The sequence below is a fragment of the Ostrinia nubilalis genome, chromosome 27 (assembly GCF_963855985.1).
Source record: "Ostrinia nubilalis chromosome 27, ilOstNubi1.1, whole genome shotgun sequence".
Lineage (NCBI taxonomy): Eukaryota > Metazoa > Arthropoda > Insecta > Lepidoptera > Crambidae > Ostrinia > Ostrinia nubilalis.
Window position 1 is genome coordinate 8,199,478 of NC_087114.1, and position 22,193 is coordinate 8,221,670.

The following is a 22,193-nucleotide window of genomic DNA, read 5'->3' on the forward strand; positions in this document are numbered from 1 at the left end:
AAATTTCTTTATTTGTTTGGACTAATAAATAGTTCTTACAAATCGTCATTTTGCTCTTAAGGAGCCTCTACATGTCTCATAATCTTTTTACCCTACCAGCGCTTCGAGACCAACATTTGGCAAGTGCTGAGAAGAAGCGCCGCAACAAACTCAGTCACCACTGTCTGCCGGTTAATATAAATAAATAGAAATAGTAGTAGTAGGTACATTCGATTCAGGAGCAGTTCACTGAATTTACCATGCATTCTTGTATGGTGTATCTTATAAGAATGGGTATACAAGATTGCGTGGTATATTAAACAAGGTAGTGACGTGCTAATATCTAGACTTACATATTAAGATACTAGTAGAAATGACAAGCATACATAAATTTGAATAACTTGGATTGACCAGTCCCCGAAAGCAGTGAGGTCTTATTTAACTACAATATATCCACTTAACTAGTAAAAAGTTACCTTAATTAAACATTGTTACTAACTCTGCTAACATAATCTCTAAGATCAAATTGTTACTAACCAAACTATGGACTGCTTTGTCTGAAAATAAAATAAATGATTTTTTATTTTATTTATTTTAATTTTTGCTGCAAATATGGGTGGTTTATCTAATCCTAAGAATCTAAATGGCGGTGGGCGGAGCACATAGCCCGTAGAGCTGATGGCTGTTGAGGCAGAAAAGTTCTCGATTGGCGACCACGGGGCGGAAGGCCCGACATTTTATTTTATTTAAAGACTTTATTGCACACACAACAATGTTCAGTACAAAAAGGCGAGCTTAATGCCATAAGTCATTCTCTACCAGCTGACCTTGAGCAAAACGGAGATATTGAGTAGGCGGTGCTAAAAAGCTACAAAAATGTACACAATATAATACATAAAATATTATATTATATATACATAAATACATACATTTAATTTATATAAAATGGCTGGACTAAAATGGAGGACATTCTGGTGAAGGTCGCGGGAAGTACTAGCGGCAACAGTGTTAACTGCCCATTGCCTGTCATGTCATCTCGTTCTATCGCAAATAATCACCATTTTATGAGAACGAGAGCAAAAACGGAAATGGATAGTTAACACTATGGCCGTGTGTACATGGATCCGGTCGTTGTGGATATCATTGTAGGAGGCCTTTGTCCAGCAGTGGACGTCATTTGGCTGAAACGATCGACGGAATGAGCGAACTAAGCGTCTAAACAAATTCTAAAAATTCGACAACCGCATCATGGTTCCCATATTTATTATTTCATAGACAATCTCCAAACTTCTTGCAGTCCAGAATCATCACTCAAAATATTTAGAAGTAGAAAAATGACGCATGTCATTATGAAAACAATCGAATCACGCGAATTTCAGTGATTCAGTGACATTGTGAGAGAATTTATTGTGTTTGTTATGTTTAGGTTTATTTTGTGGTATCATGCTTGGTTTGGAGTACTTAATACATAGCAAATGTTATTTTTCAATTTTTTATGGTAAGTCCCTCAATATTTCCTCCCAACTACAAATACAAATCTTCATACTTGTCAACAGTCAATAAGGTACCAAAACGATTGGTTTTCCTTGCTGAAACCCTGAAAATACTGTTTATATTCCTACTTATTGTCTTATTTATTTAGTACAACTTGTGACAACATCAGCAAAATTGTCAAAATGTCACTGGTGTTTGATGATGACTTTGTTAATTAAATAAAGCTAAGCACACACCATCTTACTATTAATATTTTAATCCGTTACATGAATAAGATGCATTTTTTGGTTCCCTTAAATTCTCTTCAGTTGTTGAAATGATACTGTCACAAGAATCTTACACACATATTGACAGTGTTCTTTCTCTCCCTGCATTTCTCATTAATTTTTGTTTTCCAGTTTATTTTATCTGATGGTGCTAATTAATAGCCACACTATATCTAAAAACATAGCATACTACGATACGGTTGATGACATAGTCGACAGCGTCCACGATCTAGAATACAGAAGAGAATACAAGCCGAAACATGATAGATTCCACCGTTACTACAGAAAAGAAGAAAGAGAAGATGCACCCAAAGCACAGAAGAAAGAAGAACCAAAACAGAGCACAGCGGCTAAACTGGTGTCTGACTCGATCGAGGTAACCAAACTGGCAAAAATAGGGAAGCCCTTACCGAAAACAACGAAACGATTAGGATTCTGGCATAAGTTCAGATTCAAAGGGAATGAGAAGAAGAATAAAGCATACAAAACGGAATATGATGTGTACAAAAGGAAAGCCATGCCTCGGTCCAGTTATCGCCAAAAACAATATTTCCAATCGCGTCTTAGAGACAGAGATTCTAAATCGGAAGATACTACAGATGGTATTCAAAGGAGAATAACTCATAGTATTCATAGAGACAGAAATACTAACGTGGAAAAACGGAAGAGAAGTATATCAAATACCACTACAACTGACAAGAGCATTAGTACAAGGGCTTCATCAATTTTTAGCCCAATCAGCGCCAAAACTACATCACTGTTAAAATTAGCCAAAATCAAGACATACGAACCGTTCCACAGTAAAGACAATCTTACTAAATCTTTGACAGCGTTAACGACAAAAATTAATGATCTGAAAAAAGAATACGGATTAAAATTAAAGAATACCGATACTTATCCAACTCACGTAACGCAAAGTATGTTAAAAAACATATCTACCGCGACTTCGACTGTTTTAACCACTACTCAAAGCACCACTGAAGATGTAGACTTTCTCGGAACAGCTCAGATTGAAGCTTTACTGAATGACATTAAAGTCAAAGCTGTACAAATGGTGGCAGAACAAAGCCCCGCTATAACAGACATTATTACAAACACCGTTACTGAAACTACATTTGGGGCAGACCCCATACTGACCCACATCAGTACACCTGGCTATGCTCTCAGTACGTATATTTCTATAGACAGTGACGGCGTTTTTAGTAAACGAACTGCTTCTCCTACTACAGCAGGACCAAAAGCAAATGATACTGTAGTGATATCGAATACAGAACCTACACATATAATTGGTACTAGATCTATCAATGAAGACGTCTATACCATAGCTCAAACGATTGAAGATATGCTGCAAAGGGAATTGAAGAAAGTCATCAAAAAAGTTAAAGGGAAAGTGTCGCCTCAACTGAACGAAGAAATAGACCATGCCAAAACTACAATAAAGAAGGAAACGGATAAGGTTCTTAAAAAGATGACACAAAGTAATAGTAAACAAGCGCCCACAGCTGTAACCTCGCCAATGTCAACACCTAAAGCGAAAACTAAAGCTAGGCATAGCACCAAAAAGAAAGGAAATCCAGCAAAGCAGGTGCGTCGCACGCCAAATCGTAGCAAAACTGAGAAAAAGAAGACTAGCTCAGCATCTACGTCATCCACATTCGATGATTACGTCATGCTAACGTTATTTGAGCAAATCCTGTCTAAAACCCACCAAGATAACGTCATGAAGATGCTGACTACTCCACCAACCATCGCCTCGCAAGTCCGGGACTATTTCAAGCTACACAAAAGAACGCCTCAGCCTTTACCTCGAGTTAGTCTGAAGGAAAACATACAGAAATTGTATGACGATGTAATACTGCCTGATGATTTGCAAGATTATGGTTCGAAAACAACGAATCCATATAACGATAATATCCCCACTGAATCTTCGAGTGATGATACAAGCTACGAAGGCTTGAGCAACAAAATATCTTACAACGACTACGTAAACGGGTACAAACACTATTTGAAGTTCCAAAAAGAGCAGGCCAACCAGAATTTTTCTAATCTCGTCCGGTACCAAGCGCATAGACATCATAACGTAGACGATATTGGAAAGTTTATACTGAACAAAATACCACAGCTACCCACTGGGTCTCGGAAAAAGAGATTTTCAGACGATGACGTCATGGAAGATCAGGATATTTCCACCAAAAGCGACGATTCCTGGTTCAAGAAGCATTTTTACTTGTTCATTGATAATGGCCCACCAAGAAAGTTTCACACTTCTCAAACTGTGGAGTTAAAATCACCTATTACCGATCTTGGCTCATCTGGTACCGAAAGCCCAATTACTCCACGTCCTAAGAATAAAGGTGTCACTGAAAACGCGGAAAGTTCTGGAGAAAGCAATAAGTCTAATAAAGATGAGTCGGGCGAAGTGAACCTGGAACAGCTGTCAAAGGCTTTGGATGATCGGAAATCTAAAGAATTCACGAGTATCATGCCTGGACAAGGTACGTTTGATCACTTTGATGGATTAATGCTGATGATATTTATGTCCATTGCATTCATTGAAAATAGAAAGCCTGATACATAATCGGATGTAAAATAATTTTAGACTTTTTATTTTATTGTTTATTTTATTTCAGGTGACAAAATGAATGATGAAGAAATGGAGACGCAGAATAAAGGGAAAAATCAAGATTACGATATATTCAGAGGTTTCGGTGCCATAGGTCTCGTAGATAGACTTTTCAAAGGCAAAGGAAGACGAACTTCTAAACATAACGCAAAATTTAATAGAGATAACACTGAAGAGCTATATGATGTAGATAGAGAGAAGAGGAATCCAAAAACAAACATTGAGAATACCCATAATTTGTATGCTTCATCAATGAACACCCGCCGATCTACATTGCCAAATGTAATAGAGACTAGAAACAAAAATTACGGTTATGTTGATGTCAATTTAATTCCAAGACCAACTGCAATAGTCAAATTACGAGATAATAATCAGAAAAAAAGCAAACTAAAGAAGTTTTTTAACAAATTTCGATTTCGCAAACGAAACAAGCATAAAGAAAAAAAGAAACCTACAAGAGCCAAAAGAGAATTTTACAGTTACAGAGTGCAAAGATTCAACCCTTTGAAGAAACTGAAGGATTTGTTCAAAGTGAAACAGATAGATAGACCAAGTCAGAGCCCCGATAACGAAATGCCAGATTATGAAATGATGACATCACATATTGATACATTCAAACCTATCAAGTACGATAAAGTGATGAGCCTTGAAGAAATAAAGGGACAAATACCAAATATCACCGAAGAAATGTCGCAGATCCATCAAAATGGGCCCGCAAAAGCAGCTGCAAAGCCATCAGTTGAACAATCGATTGAAGCCCCGATTGCAAGCCACATTGCATCTCCTGAAAATATGTACGACTTCTCTTCTTTATCTAATGTTTCAACACCAAGTCTCTCAGATTTTTCTGGTGAGTCCTTTACTTGAGAATTCTGTTTTGGTGTTTCAAATTTCAGTGCTATAGTAATGCTACGATGTTCTATATTTTTTAGGTTCACTTAAAACTTCGACAAGAAAAGCTCCCAAGCTAAAACCCCACATGAATAAACCGAACACGTTCAAACATTATCAAGAGCCTTACTCTGGTTTAGATATGTCGGAAATAACTTATGATCCAGCCACAAATAAATTGGAAACTCATTACGGAGCGACGACACCATCACTGGATGATATTAGAAGCGAAATTGACAGTTTACAAATGAAACTATCTGTACCCGAAGAAAAGCATGAAGAATCAACTTCGTCCCACAGTTTGCCAACTTTGCCAACTTTGCCTACTACTAGATTCTCTAATAACTTTTCAGCAAAGAAAATTTTTGTACCAGCTCATATACAAACAGTTTCAATACAACCCAAAGTCAAAGCAAAAGCTGATCCGAAAGACATAAAAATACAGACAAAACTGACTAGAATAGCAAAATTTCCGCTGACGCACTTTTCCCACGATCACAATAATAAAATGAACCCTGTTATTGATATACCCCAAATTTGGGAACACGCCAAAGAAGATAGAACTTCTAATGAAAAGACTTTTACTGACGTTAGTCAACAGAAACGAATAAAAAAGTCTGCGAACGCTTACGTTACCGTACACGCTAGATTACCTACGCAGAATTTCAACGATTTCGGCAAACCTGACAGTTATAAACCTTACCCTGATTATTTCAATGACTTATTAATGTGGCATGGAGATTTGCTAAACTCTGACAAACTTACTAGTCCACAATGGGAGAATATACTTGAAAGTCTCAAGCAAGATTCCGAGGTTACCACTTTGAGTATGATGGATATGCAGAGAGAGCTGATGCAAATGAAGGACAACTTGAAAATTGATGAGTCTATGAAAAGAGTCACACCCAAGTTAAAGAAAGCAAAACTAGCAATGAAAGTCAAGAAGGACAAAACTCGTAATACTAACAATAATAAAAAGACGCAGAATATAATCAAAACTGTAGCTCTAAAAGATAATACAGTAGCTAAAGGCAAGGATATAATCATTCAAGGACAAGCTAAATATCTCCATGTCATAAAACAACCAGAGTCCGATTCTGAAAAGTATATCAAAGCTTCTGATTTACTGAAGGATTTGAACAAAATATACTTCAAGTCGCCTGCAATCAAATATAATATAGAAGACAAAATTCACGATACGAAGAGAAACGGAGAATTCTGGATAGAAAATATTAGTAAATATTGATTTTAATTATTAAAAGAAAACACACAGAACTATAATAGGCAAATTGCTTAACTGAGTCAATGCCTGCGGTATGAGAGCGGCACGGGAGGGGAGACATTAACAATATGTTCGTTCGTTCGTTCGTTTCAGCCAAATGACGTCCACTGCTGGACAAAGGCCTCCTCCAAGGTTTCCACAATGCACTATGGGCTATGGGCCTCATAAGAAGGCTCAAGGTCACCCAAAGGGCGATGGAGCGGGCCATGCTTGGAGTTTCCCTGCGTGATCGAATCAGAAATGAGGAGATCCGCAGGAGAACCAAAGTGACCGACATAGCTCGCAGAATTGCTAAAATCAAGTGGCAGTGGGCGGGGCACATAGCTCGTAGAGACGATGGCCGTTGGGGCAGGAAAGTTCTCGAGTGGCGACCACGGGCTGGAAGACGTAGCGTGGGCAGGCCTCCTACTAGGTGGACCGACGATCTGGTAAAGGTCGCGGGAAGAGCCTGGATGCGGGCAGCGCAGGACATTGACATGACAACACATTAATTATTATTTAGTTTTACCGTCACAAAAACACCCTCCCGCCCGTGTCGCTCTCATACCTCAGGCACTGGCTGAGTTAAGCGCTAGACTTAATAATGATCAAATTCATTTTGGTGCATAATGATTTTCTATAATAATTTAATTAAAATGATTATTTTCAGAACCTAAAAATAAGAATACCAGAGATCAAGATGGTTCTTCAGTTCTGTTTTTGGACACAACTCTACTAGCTTACGATGATGGAGCTGACTTCCTTACAGAACGTCCGAAACATAAGAAAATGTGTAAGTGCCTTTTTATATTATGTTCCTGACATTTGTTTATGTATTATTTAACTCTTATCTTTCTCAACAGCTAAAAATTCGTTGGTTTCTGCTAAGCCACAGCACACACAAGCTGCGGTAAGTGATCCTACTCCATATTTATCAATGTCTTTAACACTGATTATTATCATTCAAGTAATACAATTATTGTTGTAGTCAAAACCGGTGGCTAAAACGAACCCATCACCGCTTCAATACTTCAGCACACCTCTGCCTATGAGAATGAACGATTTCGAGAAGTTCCTCAAAGAAAACCAACTAGATGTCCAATCAGTCACCACCCCTCTCGTTGGGATGCCACAGTTTGTCGTTAATAAATCGCCCAAAAAAGTAACGGAGTGGAAGAAAAGCCATACGAAAAGTAATAAACCAGTGTTGAAAGATAAAGCAAAGTTAGAGAAGCCAGCTCATCTGACAACAATATACCCTATCGGTGTCCTGTACAATAATAAAGTAGCCAGTGAGAGTAAATCGTATGATGAATTTACAATAAAAAATATTTATGCTGAGAAATCTAAAAACACCGACGATAAACAGAAGCGAAAGAGATTTAGTGAATTGCGTAACGAACGGTTCTTTACATTCGAACCGTTCCGCAAGATGTCCAAAGTTGAAAAAGTGAAGAAGAAAATCAAATTTTTCGACAAGAAAGCTACACCTTCCACCACTCAATATCCAGATGTGCATTACACGGTTATTGCTCCTCATAATGATGATGACATGCAGAGCGATGTTGAATTAACAATCATTAACATGAACGATATAGATCGAGGTTACAACAACAACAAACAGTGTAAATGTAAGCCGGATGAGAAAAGAAGAACTGAGATCCCAACACACGCAACTACAAAGCATTTTACTGATAAAAAGCATTCCAAAACAAAAACAACTAAAGCATCAAATGATGCAGCCAACCACGCCTTTGTGCAGAAAATACACAACAATTTACTTTACAATCAAAAGCACAAAGACAAGAATGAAAAGATACCAAAAACGTCAGTTCTTGATACTACTCCGAATTTTGAAAACAATGTCATCACAGATGATATTTCCACAACAACCTTCCATCCTATGATTGACCATGAGTTATTCAAGAACTTGAATGCTAAAAATCCTCCAAAAAGAGTGAGGATAAGCAGCCATAGTTACAAATATGATATCATTTACAACAACGAACCGAAACGAATGGACAAACATTTTAATCAAGCTTGTGAGTTTATTTTTGGTTGCATAATAACACCTATTACAGCTAGATTAACACTAAAATATTTATTTATTTTAATTTTTAATTACAGATAAACACGGTGACTACAAATTAACTCCCGTAACCGATTATAATGTAAATGATCAATATCAGTCTCCATATGACAGTGAGTAAGTTATGATTTGAATTCTGTATTGTATAATACTGTCTGTCAGTTTCTCTGAAGAAATGATGTATCTTGAGATGGCTAATTATAGTCACTAACAAAAATCAATCTACCACAAAATAAATAGCGATGATGAGGAAAATCTTCAATGATTTTGAAACTTTTCTTATGTGAAATGAACATTTTTCGTCGTTTCATGGTAGATTGACTTGGTGATACATTTCGAAACAATCCAAGATAAAGATTGAATTGTTTTCAATAAATATGTTTTACCAACGTCTTCTAAGAAAATTTTCAGCTCCAAAATAGCCTTACCCAAACCATCCGTACGTCCGACAGAATCCGCGAAATTGTTAAAGTAATAAGAGCAGTTGAAGCTGTAGAAAACTGCACTAGACCAAACGTGATAATAAAGATTGATCTGCCCACTTACTATATGCCAGACACAGGGCCTACAGAAAAATTCGAAATACCCACCACACCAAAGACTGTATGGAATGAATTCGTAATGAAATACCTGTCGGGCTTAGCTCTGATAGAATTGTTGAATAAGTTCGGAATTTTAAAAGCGTTTGAGGATAAAATTGACGTTTCGGATGGAGTGGATAAAGCTGTTAATGCGAGTAAAGTTTTTAGCATCTCCGACCACACTGACGTTGAGAAGGAGCTGAATTGGCGGATGAAATCACGAAGGAGGCGTCAAGGTAATTATTTACAACCATTTTAAGCTGTTATTAGTCCAACAAGTCTTCAGTACACTGATGGATTACCTATTACACGAATCCATATAACTTTCTGTCCAAATTCTAGTAAAGAAACTTAATGCAAATCCGTAAAATTTAATCATTAACTACGATATTTCTATGTTTTTCAGTGAGCGGTCAATTGGGATCCACTAAATCATATAATTACGAAGGATTAGAAACGATGATGCCTAATTGGAGAGAGAAGAGACGCTTAAAGCTATTTTCAAGTAAGAAATCATTACGTTATGAATGTACTGTCAATGAAACTACGTTCCTGGCTAACTTAAAATGTTATAAATTTCAGATATAAAAGGGAAACTAAGAACGCTTCTGAGTAAAAAGTCCAAGACAACATCTACTCCTCTAAAAGCTAAATCACCGAGCAAAGAAGGTAGGCGAAGAATTTTCCTCCCATCATCTTAATTTTCTTCCTGTCCTCTAAATATAGTGCGTAGCGCTAGACCTAAAGGAACACAGTTCTAAGTTTGTTTCCGAAAGTTAACTTGAAATCTAATTTTGTAGAAAAACATACAACTGCAGGCAGATTTGAAGAACACAAACCGAAAAGACAGAAAAAGGACGATGACATAAAGGGAGATGGCATGAGCACGGTTGAAGATGGCTTCAGCGTTGACTACACCTTTGACATCGACAGGGTTGTCGAAAGGGTGATTGTCTGAGTTGCTTTTAATAGAATTTGACTGAAATTCGATGGTAATTAGCTGCTTATTCTTTTGCAGGCTACAGCCAATAGTGCGACGACAAAGAAATTGACGGCGATGACTAAAGATAACACTGTGAAAGCACATGACGATATGCTGTTCAGTGATGCTGACGTAAGATCATTTTGTTATCATAATAATGAAACAAGCTGGTTTTGTACTTCCAATGATAGTAAAAGATAGATATAAAATCGAAAATCATTTTTGCAGATACCGTACCTACCGCCGATGACAAGTGAAGATATACCCCCATTGAAAGATAATTACACATCTGTAAGTTCTGGAAAACTAAACAAAGAAGTAAGTGTTTCGAAATATACATGACGTTTTCAAGGTGCTAATAGCCGCAACAGTTTTCAGCAGGAACATTATTTTCAGACAACGCCGATAACTACAGCAAAAACTACAACAGCGAAAAGCCATCCTCTAAGTTCTTTACCTATTCCCGCTAAAGCAAAAGAGAAAGCACATTCAAAACACAACGAAGAAATATACTTTGAGCCTTCGATTTATGACAATAAGGTAAAAATTTATAATTTAGAAAACCTAGAGCGTATCACTCTCAAAAATGAAATTACTGACGTCATTTAATTGCAGATATACTACGAGCCAGGCACTAGCACCACAAAGTCCAGTTTATTGATTAAAGAGACACTGAAAGCCAAAGGGACTCCAAAATTACAAACGAAACCCACAGAAACGAAACTTGAGAAACGCGATATTCAACCAGCAGGAAAGTTTACAGCAAAAGATGTCGCTGCACTTGAAGTCATTGTAGATTTAGTCAAAAACACAGTGAATTACGAAGAACGTGATGCTCTACAAGAATTTACAGAGAACTATTACCACAATCATCCTTCTGCAGCAACAACAACTACCCCAGTTCCAAAGTCTACCCAAGGGTCGAACTCCATTCAAGTTCATATTGCCATACCCTATAATCTTCAAGTAGACAAGAAGAGATCTCTAGACTCTTTCAAAGTGAGACGAGTCTTCGCAGCGAAGATGTTTTCTCCAGTAGACTTGGAATACCAAGTTCAGGCTTTCGAAGAAACAAGGCCAACTACAGCAGCAACGGAACCTGAAGATTTGATGACGCCAAAGATGTACTTGCTTATAGATGCAAACGGGTCAATAGCTAAAGGAAATTTTTCGCTAAAACCTTTGCCAGGCAATATAGATTTATCTAAAGTCAGAGTCAGACAAGCGGCTACAACTAAAGCATTTGCGACGCAGAAAGCAGAAACTACGAGTGGCAAAGCCATTGGTAGAGTCACACTCAGCAAAGACTTCGTAGCTGCTGTGAATAAACATTTAGTGCAACTTTACGAGAATTTGACTGCAATAAACGAGTCCATACCAAGACACAATGTCAAAATTAGGGAGACCAATATGTTCAGTGGTCCATCTAAAACTTCAGGAGTCAAAACAAACTATAGACGTCACATAAACTGGGACACAGTCAAGAAATATTTCGGACATGACAGAGTTTGTAATTGCAAGTGCAAAGCTAATAGGACAATGTGTAGAGCGTGCGCTGCTAGCGATGCAGTTATTTCAGAGTTAATATTTGAATTTGAAAATTTGGCGAAGTATATGAACGACCATTGTACTGAAATACAGACATTCTTCTGGATGAATCCCAGTGGAGGCAAAAAGCTGAGAGATACAGTTCACAAAGTAGACCAAACTTTGCATGATTACTTCAAAAGGGTCCGGGGCAAGTGCCAAGGGCGCACCTGCAAAACCTTTTCGACTTGTATAGACAAGCGTAGTTTTGTCAAAAAGAAGAAAATGCCCAAAAAATATATTGGCGACCCTTTGATCGCAGATTTGCAATGCGTAGCTAACGATATTGAAATTGCTTCAAAACTAGGCATTTGTTACAATAACAATTTCATAGAAAGGGGAGAAACATTGATCAATACTATTGGAAATTGTATCAGAGACGTTTCAAAGCGAGAAGAACCAAATCCAACTGCTCCTAGTCCTACAGCCACTACTAATACTGTATCTTTAAAGAAGCAGATAAAAAATGTATATTCCCTGGACAACATAAACGTGAATATCATTTGCAAACCTGAATCAAGAGTAGCCATTGCTTCATCCACTGCATTTACTCCAAATACTGAGGCTTCATTAGTTACAGCAGGCCTCAATTTTATGGAAAGCCCGTATCTCTACGATTATGACACCGATTCTGTTAAATACACAAAGAGGAAAAGCTTCCGAAACTTTTTTGGTAATAAAAAAATCGGGAAGAAAATGAATCATATTTTTACATACTACGTCACCAAAGATACTACACCACCTATGAGGTTTAAGAAAAGACAAATAACTGGACAAATCGAGTCTCCATTAGTTTCTGATTCAGGTGGAACGTTTTGGCAAGATTACATGAAAGGCAACTCTTTGCCTCAGAAGTTTACGAGTGAAATGGTTGAAGAAACTGTAAATGATGATCATACCTTATATCCCAAAGACCATGGTGAATTAGAAGCAAAAAAATCAATGTCCGTAGCAAAGTGGCTTAGCATACTGAGAACAACTGCTAATCTTTATCCAAAGAAACATGTTTTCCAACGCGATGTGAATACCACAGACTATGCATCGGTTGACACTTTGTCTCACAACATCAACGAGCTCTTTAAAATATTCCACAACATGACAGACCTTAAGGAAATAGAAGACATGTCTACACGAACTATGGAACTATTAGAAAAACACACAACGCCCAAACCGAAGAAAAACAAGACAAAAACGACGACGAAGATTTACAATATTATAAAATCAAAGCTGAATTTCAAGCATAAACCTAATGCTCCAAAGACTGTGATAAATGTTCCTAAACCTCCCAATAAGTCTTCGACAGTAGGAAGCAGTGAAGATAATGTCGTTATTCCAGTACCAGATAATACTCAGTCATTACAGACCACGACTACAGAACTTCCCAGCACTACAACTGAAACTACAATAAGGACTACAAGGACTACTACTGCAAAAAGTACTACAACAACTACAGAACCAGCAACATTAAAATCTTCAAAAGCTAAAGAAGAATCAACTCAAACAAGTCACAAAGAACAGGAGTCAACTCAATCTGAATCCCCTAAAGAAGAATCGACATCTTTTACTGAATCTAGAGAGGACGCAAATTTTAAAGAAACTAATGATGTAACCGAGAAATCTACAGCAAGTTTCTTACATAAACTCAAAGTGGCTACTCTAGACTTCTTTCACAAAAAAGCTAACGAATTCCGAAAGACAACCGCTATCACGGACAGCACTGAAGAAATAAGGAAATCAAGATCTTCAGTAACGGAGAGCAGTAAACTTAAAACAACTAAGAATAAAATCGAAAAGCCCAAAGCACATAAAGTGGAGTCCAGTAAAAATGCAGATTCGCAATCAACAACAGACAATAATCCAACGATACTCATAATAAATGAATATGACACCGAAATGGAGCCTAATTTTGGGATGAATTCGCCAGAAGGCTATAATTTAGATTTTGAAAGAATGTCTTCAAGTACAGATAACTTTATGCATGACAATTCACGCAGTTTATTACTGACTATACTGAATTATGAAGCGAAAAAACTGAATAGTGAACTGAGAAGAATAAAGAAGGATAATGATGAAATGAAAAGCAATGATTCAAGGAACAGCAAAAGGGGAATATTCAGACTCTTTATTAGCACTGAAAGGTTAGTAAGAAAACGTTATCTCATCATCATCAGATAATTTAGTATCCACTGTAGGAGTACGACCCTCTAATTTTACCATAGGTAAATGGAGGATTTGGCCTGCATTCCCCACGCTAGCCAAGGGAAGGCCTGATGTCCCTTCACGGGAAGAATGGGGTGGTCTTGTTGTACTCTGAATGAATCAGAAATGATTTTTTTAAATCGCTTCTTTGACTTACTCTTAAGTTACTGTCAAAAAGAGCAATTTTATTCTATTCATAAAAATATTTCTACAGCACCATCAAGACATCAAGAAACTCGGAAAGCGACTATGACATTATGAGAACCCTCAAGGACCTAGAACTGCCCACTCCTAAAGGGCTGGAGGAGAACAAGGGTTCAGGTCTACTTCAGAAGATCGCCAACAAGTTTGGAGTAAGGGTAGTGCCGAACACACTTAGTGAAAAGGTGATTAATTTATTTAATTAATGAGGTATATAGGAAGTTGAGGGAAAGAAAGCAAAGATCGGACTCGATACTTTACTTAACTAGTAACATAGATTCAATAATAGGCCAATAAAAAGTAGAACAGCTAGCCCCAAGTTTCACCCAATTTCAACGTTACTTCAGTAGCCTAGTTTGATAAACTTTATCCTTTCAAAGGCAGCCAAAAGTCGCGTTCACGAAGCTACCACCGCGGCAGAGCACCACGCCTCCACCACGAAAGCAGCCCACAACGACAAAACAGAAGGAAAAGCAGCCACAGATGAAGGAAAGCATAAGCAAACCTAAAGGTAAAATGGCCAAATCTAAATATAATAACTCAAAGGTTACTGACATGGTGATCTATCAACGCACTGCCCAAACCACTCGACGGATCGGGCTGAAATTTGGCATGCAGGTTGATGTTATGACGTTGGCATCCGTTAAGAAAGGATTTTACGAAACTACAGCCCTAAGGGGGTAAAACGGAATCCACGCGTACGAAGTTGCGGGCGGCCGCTAGTTTTTCTATAATTTGAGTATCAAGATTTGTCGACTGTTTGCAAGAGTCTCTATAGTTATAGATCGTTTCATCCACGAAGACGCGCCCCACCATACTTCCGGTAATGTTTGATTGTTATCGGTACACGCTAAATCATCCATGAGTGCACACGCACTCTACAATGACGCTCGGATTGCTCGGATCAAACTCCCGCGCTTCCCTCGACCAAAAATTGGTGGGGCGCGTCTTCGTAGATGAAACGATCTATAATCTACTCTATGTGAATTGTAACATGAAGAAACTTATTATTTGCAGGCGAGAATACCCCGAATACCTCAAAGGTGAAAACGGTGAAAGTGAATCCAAAGGTTAGTCGGAGAACAATCTTTGTATTATTTCAGACCAGGACTACAATAAAACCTAACTACCCTCATGTCAATCCATTTGAAGCTCCTAGAGAAAGTGTTAGTTAGTCACCTTGAAGTGGTTATGATTCACAATCTAAATTACTATTTCTATTACAGGATTCTTTACCAGAACCTAAAGTGACGGTCTGCGTTAACAGCAATCAAGGTAAATATTTAAGGTCATATTATCACTTTCACGCACTATCCATTGATCCCTCTCATGAATCTCAGTCGGGGCACGGGAGGGTTCTTTTGAATAATATGTGACAGAACATAACAAATCTGAAGTCTCACTGACATTGACGTAACAAAAAACATCCTCCCGTGCCGCTCCCATACCTCAGAGACTGACTGAATTATGCACCTATATCAGTCTGGTAACGTTTAATTTTCTCCTCCACAAACCGACCTTCAGCTAAATTTTAAGTGTTGAGAGCGAGTTTCATAAACATTTTATAACATACATCAATTTGTTTCAAGAGGCGTCTAGATCCCACGCCGGTCAAGTCTGCGACATCGATTCCACCTTCAAACGAGTCCAGGAAATGCTCAAGTCTCTTCCTAGAAAAGAGGTAGAACAGTACATCGCCAATAAGACCTGCGACAAATTCAAGAAACTGCCCAACTACTTCCTTATAGAGATAGCTCACAGGAAACGCAGGAAGAAAATGAAAAAATACGAAGAAAGAACTTCTACAGAACGTGCTTTGAAATGGGATTGGATACGAAATAAAAGATCAATAAATTATGATGAAATTGAAAGTAAAGAAAAATCTGACAACAAAAATAGAATTCCAAATAAAAACAAAATAGAAGAATCAAATAAAATAGTTAACGCAAAATGTAACGACACAAATACTAAGGAAGAAAATAAACTGGTCGACTCAATAAAATTCATAAAAGAAGACAACGAATATTTCGAAGAACTTGAACGGGATAAGTTTGGAATTTACAGAAGTAAAAAGAAGAGAAGGAAACGGGCTGATGGTATCAATGAGCTTGAGACTGGAATGAGTAATTTAACATTTTCGAGTAAACCAGTAAGTAAATAAATATGATTCATTCATTGACATTCTAAGCCCACAGGATATAAACATATCGCCCCCCAAAAGATACTGCTCTACCTAATAGATTAATAGAGTACAGTAGAACGCCGATTATCCGAATTAATTGGGACCGGAGTCGATTCGGATAATCGAAAATTCGGATAATCGGACATAGACTGGTAATAAAGAAAAAGCGTGTTTAAAACGAACTGTCACAATAATAACGTCAAAATAAACTTAATTAACTGTGTTTATAATTCTACAATAACTCTCAGTTTCAATATATCTAGACTCATGCGAATTCCAACTTGTTACAACAGAACAAAATAAACTTCTACTTGGTTTTAATTTTTTATATTACGCTTAGGACCGATTCGGATAATTGGCGATTCGGTTAATCGGCGTTCGGATAATCGGCGTTCTACTGTAGTAGTAATAGATTAGTAGAGTAGTAGTAGTAATAGAGTAGTAGTAGTAGTAAAAGACTAGTAGAGTAGTAGTAATAGACTAGTAGTAGTAGTAATAGATTAATAGAGTAGTAGTAGTAATAGATTAATAGAGTAGTATTATTAATAGATTAGTAAAGTAGTTAGTAATAGATTAGTAGAGACTAGACTTTATAGAACTAGAATAGCCGCTTAACTCAGAAAAAATATTCGTCAAGAGCAATGTCCTCTTTTAATACTGCATTTTTGAACCATTAAATTATGATGAATGGACAAACCTAAATTAAAATGTGTAGTTGTTTGCATTGGTGTATTTCTAAAGGGTAGTATTTAAACGAGTGACTGTAAATTTATGTTGTAAGTGTCAAAAATAATTAATGTGGGCTAAAGAATTACTAAGTGAGCGACTGAGTGCGAGTGACGAAAAATCAAAAGAATAGTAACTTACAAAAAAAAATGAGTTCCTTAAAATACAAAATGAGAAGCTTCATAATATTTGAGCGACCTAATATTTGATTGAGTGTCAACGTTAGGTCCTGCATTTTTTTCAATATTTGGCAAATGCTTTTTTTATACTGAGTGGTATTTTGAACTTTAATGAAGTGTTTCGAATGCAAAAACTACTTTGAAAAATACTATTATGAGCAGCGTATTATGAGCCCACATTTGAATAAAAAATGATCTTATGAAATAAATATTTGACGGAACACTATTCTAGTAGCGAAAAAAATAAATCATTAAAATTTAAGGGTAGGTAATCAAATGAAACAATGTATTATTAAAAATGAAATAAATTTGTATTTTCTTAAATCGAATCAACAAAAAAAAAAAAAAAAAAAAATAAGTCGCTTCTGTCGACCCAAAAAAAAGTAATTTTATTAATAAGGCTCATTGGTACCTATGAGGATTGAGGAGCTCTACCTACTCATCGTCACTGTATGATAAGTGCTGGCTTGGACTTAGCGGGCCGGCCTCGTTTTCTTTTTTGTCCAATAGGTATCAGTTTTGCTTCCAGTGGCGGTGTTGTTAGTTTGAGCCGAATTGCTAGACCCAAAACGTGTTTGCATACATATTTTGTTAAAAATTCGGGACAGTCACCCGCCCCGATTCGAATTCGCGCGCTGTAACAATCTGTAGTTTTCATTAATAAAGCGTATCAAAATAAAAAAACATGAGACCTCAAATATAATATCAGTAACCAATAATCATTAATAAAGCAGCTCACAAAACTTTGCTTAGAATTAACTTTTTTGTAGTTCGTTCAGTAAAACCTCAATTAGAAAAATGTAATGTATCTTCATATTAAAGTTGCCCTCTCTGTATTTCTAGTCGCTCACTTAGTAATTTAGTCGCCCGGATATTATTTTTATGTCTGAAATGTAATAATCAAAACCCACATTTTGTAAGCTCGTTCTGGATTTTATTATTGATCAATATTCGTCGTTAGTTTGGTAAATTTTTCGCTTACTCAAATTCATACCGCTCAAGGTATTAAAACAGTATGCCATCATCAGTCGCAAAGTTTTTTTTTAGTCGCTCGTTTTATAATTCCCCATTTCCAAAACTGTTTCAGAATGAATCCTACATAATGCTCGGCGATACAGTAATAATACAATGTGCTTCCAATAAAATCAATGTGCATGAAGATAACGAATTAAGATGGTTGACTGACAGAAAGGATATGCTGACGTACGACAACGTCATCGTGGATGGACCAAAATTGATGATAAAAGAAGTGGAAGCGAGGAATTTGGGAGAATATACGTGTAAGAAGGTAGCTATGGATTCTAAAAGATTTTTAACTCGAAAAAATCCAACTGCTTAAGGTGGGAATCAAACGCACGACCTTTCACTTGCGGGGCGACTGCTCTTCCATCTGAGCTAGTTAGACACTGGATGAACCCGTCGAAATTTTCAAATGTTTGTTTCGTCAATGTTGGGTAGTGCTACCCTTAAGATGCTTGCTTTGCTTTTTGTATATGCCATGGATTAATATCATGGTTTCGATGCCTAAATTAATTTATTTCCAGGGCAATACAGCACAGAGGAAGGTCAGATTAACAATCATCACTTTGCCAAAGTTCAAAGTGGTGTTTAATCCCGTCTACGTCATTGACCAGACGTGTACCTATGACGTAAGTGAAAAATTCCGCTGTTTAGTTCAGCTTATGGAGCTTAGTAAAAGCTTAGGCGCAGACCACCGACTTTTAGTTGGCCGATAGTTGGGCGCGATTTTAATTTGTATGAAGAATCGGACAATACCAAATCGGTGTGATGTGCGCACTTTCATACATCTCCATACTTCCGACCCAACTATCGGCCAACTAAAAGTTGGTGGTCTGCGATGTGCTTATGTTATGAGTGGGTTCACCACAATAGTCCAGCAGTGAGTCTGTTTATTCCACTTTAGTCACCTGGATTTGATGGACTGCAAGCGACACTTTGGTGACCTTTGAACACCCATGGATAACATCACCTAGGTGGATCAAAGCGGAATTTTTATCCGTGAGTGATCAGAGAACAGGAACGTGTCGCCTGGAGTTCACTCTGATCACCTGGGAGATCAAATACAGGTGATCAAAGTGGAATAGACCAGCGAGTTGACGAGAATCCAACTGCCGACCCTCGAATCTGGAGTCCAACACTAACACTACTGGGCTATTGTAGTCTCATGTTTGGCTGAACTATTTTTGTGTCTCTATCTACGGTTCGTCTTCCTCAGGATCTAAGAGCAGTTCAGTTGCTTGGTCCAATGATGGGCAAAGAGATATGCTCTGAAGACCAGCTCTGCGGTGTACAGATTGAGGAGCCAGTCTGCTTGCAAGACAGGGTATGAAGTACCTACCTATCACTCCGGTACTCATCACAACATAAATGCCCTTTGAATCTAGGCTTGCATTGGAAAGCAAACAATCTTATGAGGCATTATAAAGCACCCTGTCTCCATACCTAACATCACAATTTGCCACGATTTGAGGTCTGCCCTCTCTTCACTTTCAACACCTGGATGCGGGCAGTGCAGGAACAGTCATTGTAGAATTCTTAGTGGTCTTAATCCAGAAGTGGATTTCCAACGTAAATCCATGACATGTCTTGCCTAACATTTATTACGCATGCAAAAGTACTAAATATTATTTTATTTTGGCTAATGATAAATTCCAGGTGAATTCTCATTACTACGGGATTTGGTAACACACACACACTTTTAAAAAGGTATGAAGGTTACCTTCCCGAAGTTTTGACTCGGTTGCACGAGTCGTGGTCGCGAGCAGACTGAGATGTGGCGTCGTCTGCTCGGGCGCGATCCATTTTCGAGCAGATGACGCCGGTTCTCTTCACTCTTTGTGTGTGTTGTGTGTTGCCAAATCCCGTAGTAGTGAGAATTTAGTAAAAGTGCAATATTAAAGTTTAAAATATTATAAATTCCAGGTGTCCAGCACAGCATACGTACGCATGACGGCCAAGATGAGCGTCCTCCCGGGCCAAGGCGTGGAGTGCAGCGCCCGCTGCCGCCGCGACCTGCACGACTCGTTGGCGCTGATGGCCGCTGCGGACGCCCCGGCGTTGGCTGCTGTTAAAGGTACGGCTTCTGGAAGTGGTGGTTTCATAAAAGTTTTGCAAGTAGGCTTTTAAAAAGCACTTTTGCACGTCCCAATATTAACTCTACCACTGCTTCGGGACAATAAATAGGCCAGTGCTCAGAAGAAGCAGCGCAAGAGACTCAAGTCACTATTGTTACTACGAAAACCGTTACCCGGAGTTTCTAAAGTTGCCATTCCTCTCACGCTAGATGGCAGTATGAGCACAGAATAATAATAAGTACTACGTACAGCCCCCCTAGACAAAACGCACTTTTTGATCGAATCGAAAATCGAATCCGTCAAAACTCCATACAAAAAGGGCCTTAAGACCACTTTTCGACTGGTTTGCGATTATAATTTGCACTTTGTCTAGACCCACAGAAGTTTTATTTCGCGAAGGTATTAAAAAAAATGTATGCTCAATGTCATTAACAATATGGTGTAATTTAGCCTGTCTCAAGAGTCAAGCACCATTTTGTTGACAAACGTCAGTGATCGGCACTGCGCCGAAGCTATAGGGCTGACTTCGGTAAAATGATGTGACGTGAGGTGCCAAACTGCGGAAAATGGCGGAGGAAATACATGATTTAGCATGACTTATCATGAATAATATTAACTACATAATTACCTCTCAGTGTCTTGAGGCAACTTAAAAAAGTACATTCTGTGTTTTTATTATTGTTTAGGCAGTTAAATACTGCACAGTATTTAGTACACCATTTTCTTTATTTTCTTCCATCATACACAAGAATACGCGTGTGTGAGTCAATGTTCGCTCGTATGTGAGGCCTTGTCGAATAGTATCCTGTAGGTGGGCCATCGTGCGTGTTTTGTTTTCGATGTAAACTCGCGGAGATGAACAGGCCTGGTATGAGCGACAATGATAGATTTGAAACTACGCAAACAGCGCTTCGGAGTAGATCTGCTGTTTGGACAGTTCTTTCGTAGTACAATTTTAAGCTATTTGTTTAATGATATTTGTAGCCCGATCCTGTCTCAGGCATTTTATTTCCATACCCTTTTAGACCCTGTTTTCACCAGGTTGCTTGAAGTAGTATACATGAGTCTTCGCTCCTTGGGTTAGGGAATATCTCATGTGATAGTTTTTCGAAAAACTAAGCAATTCAACATTTCTTTTAGGCTAGTTTGAATTGATAGAACTCCAGAGATCAGTAAACTGACATTCAGTCTGGGTCAGTTGACGAGATCTTCTAACTGTATATTTCCGTTGCAGTTATGATAATGTATGACGACATGAACAAAACATTGGTGCCCTCGTCTTCTTCGGACAGCAGAAGGACAATCATCACGCATACGCTCCGAAGGAAAGGTTAGTTTGCATTATTTCAAGGACAAAAATCAATTCACATAAAGAAAAAAACAATAATACTCACCAAATATCAGCTAGGTATTTTCATTTTACACTTGTTTCACCTTCACACTCAACTCGTAGATTCACAAAACTAAAATATAAACAAATTACTTAGGGTAGTTCGCTCATTTTGTTGAGTGAACTACCCTCACAATTTTGTAATTTCTGTTAACATGAAATTTTTTCTTCTTTTATTTTGGCAACGACTTGGTTTTGAGAACCATGATTTCGCCAATGTCACATGAAATTTGAAGGCGCGCGCGCGCACGGTTGCCTTTGTTACCATGACAGTATGTCTCTCCATAGATAAGAATAAATACTACTGATACTGTCACGGTGACAAAACTCTTTTCACACGTAATCTTCTTTATAGTAGGTATAGTGGTCGCCGAGCACGTAGAATTACGCGCGAGCGATAAGGTTGGGCAGCTTGGGGTGATTGGACGAAATTCTACGTGCTCGGCGACCGAACTTTAGACAGTATGT

General features: G+C 37.9%; 1 protein-coding gene across 1 annotated transcript; it reads left to right on the plus strand.

Annotated features, from left to right (window-relative positions):
• The first annotated feature begins 1,353 nt into the window (after window positions 1-1,353).
• On the plus strand, window positions 1,354-21,670 carry LOC135084814 (uncharacterized). The gene is made up of 26 exons (XM_063979555.1): window positions 1,354-1,477; window positions 1,872-4,234; window positions 4,370-5,212; window positions 5,295-6,488; window positions 7,185-7,307; window positions 7,378-7,424; window positions 7,503-8,556; window positions 8,642-8,720; window positions 9,353-9,420; window positions 9,591-9,689; window positions 9,767-9,853; window positions 9,985-10,130; window positions 10,203-10,298; window positions 10,395-10,484; window positions 10,563-10,706; window positions 10,782-13,891; window positions 14,167-14,316; window positions 14,534-14,664; window positions 15,171-15,223; window positions 15,380-15,428; window positions 15,743-16,302; window positions 18,328-18,528; window positions 18,785-18,889; window positions 19,477-19,584; window positions 20,184-20,334; window positions 21,570-21,670. The coding sequence occupies exons 1-26, from the start codon at window positions 1,455-1,457 to the stop codon at window positions 21,668-21,670; spliced, it is 11,175 nt and encodes a 3,724-aa protein (XP_063835625.1). The 5' UTR covers window positions 1,354-1,454.
• The last annotated feature ends 523 nt before the right edge of the window (window positions 21,671-22,193 follow it).

What these genes read in the sequence shown, in the direction of transcription:
- LOC135084814 (XM_063979555.1), top strand. Translation starts at nt 1,455, where the DNA reads ATGTTATTTTTCAATTTTTTATG. An exon ending in GAGTATCATGCCTGGACAAG is followed by an intron (nt 4,235 to 4,369) that starts GTACGTTTGATC and finishes ATTTTATTTCAG; the next exon opens with GTGACAAAATGAATGATGAA. An exon ending in ATCACGAAGGAGGCGTCAAG is followed by an intron (nt 9,421 to 9,590) that starts GTAATTATTTAC and finishes TATGTTTTTCAG; the next exon opens with TGAGCGGTCAATTGGGATCC.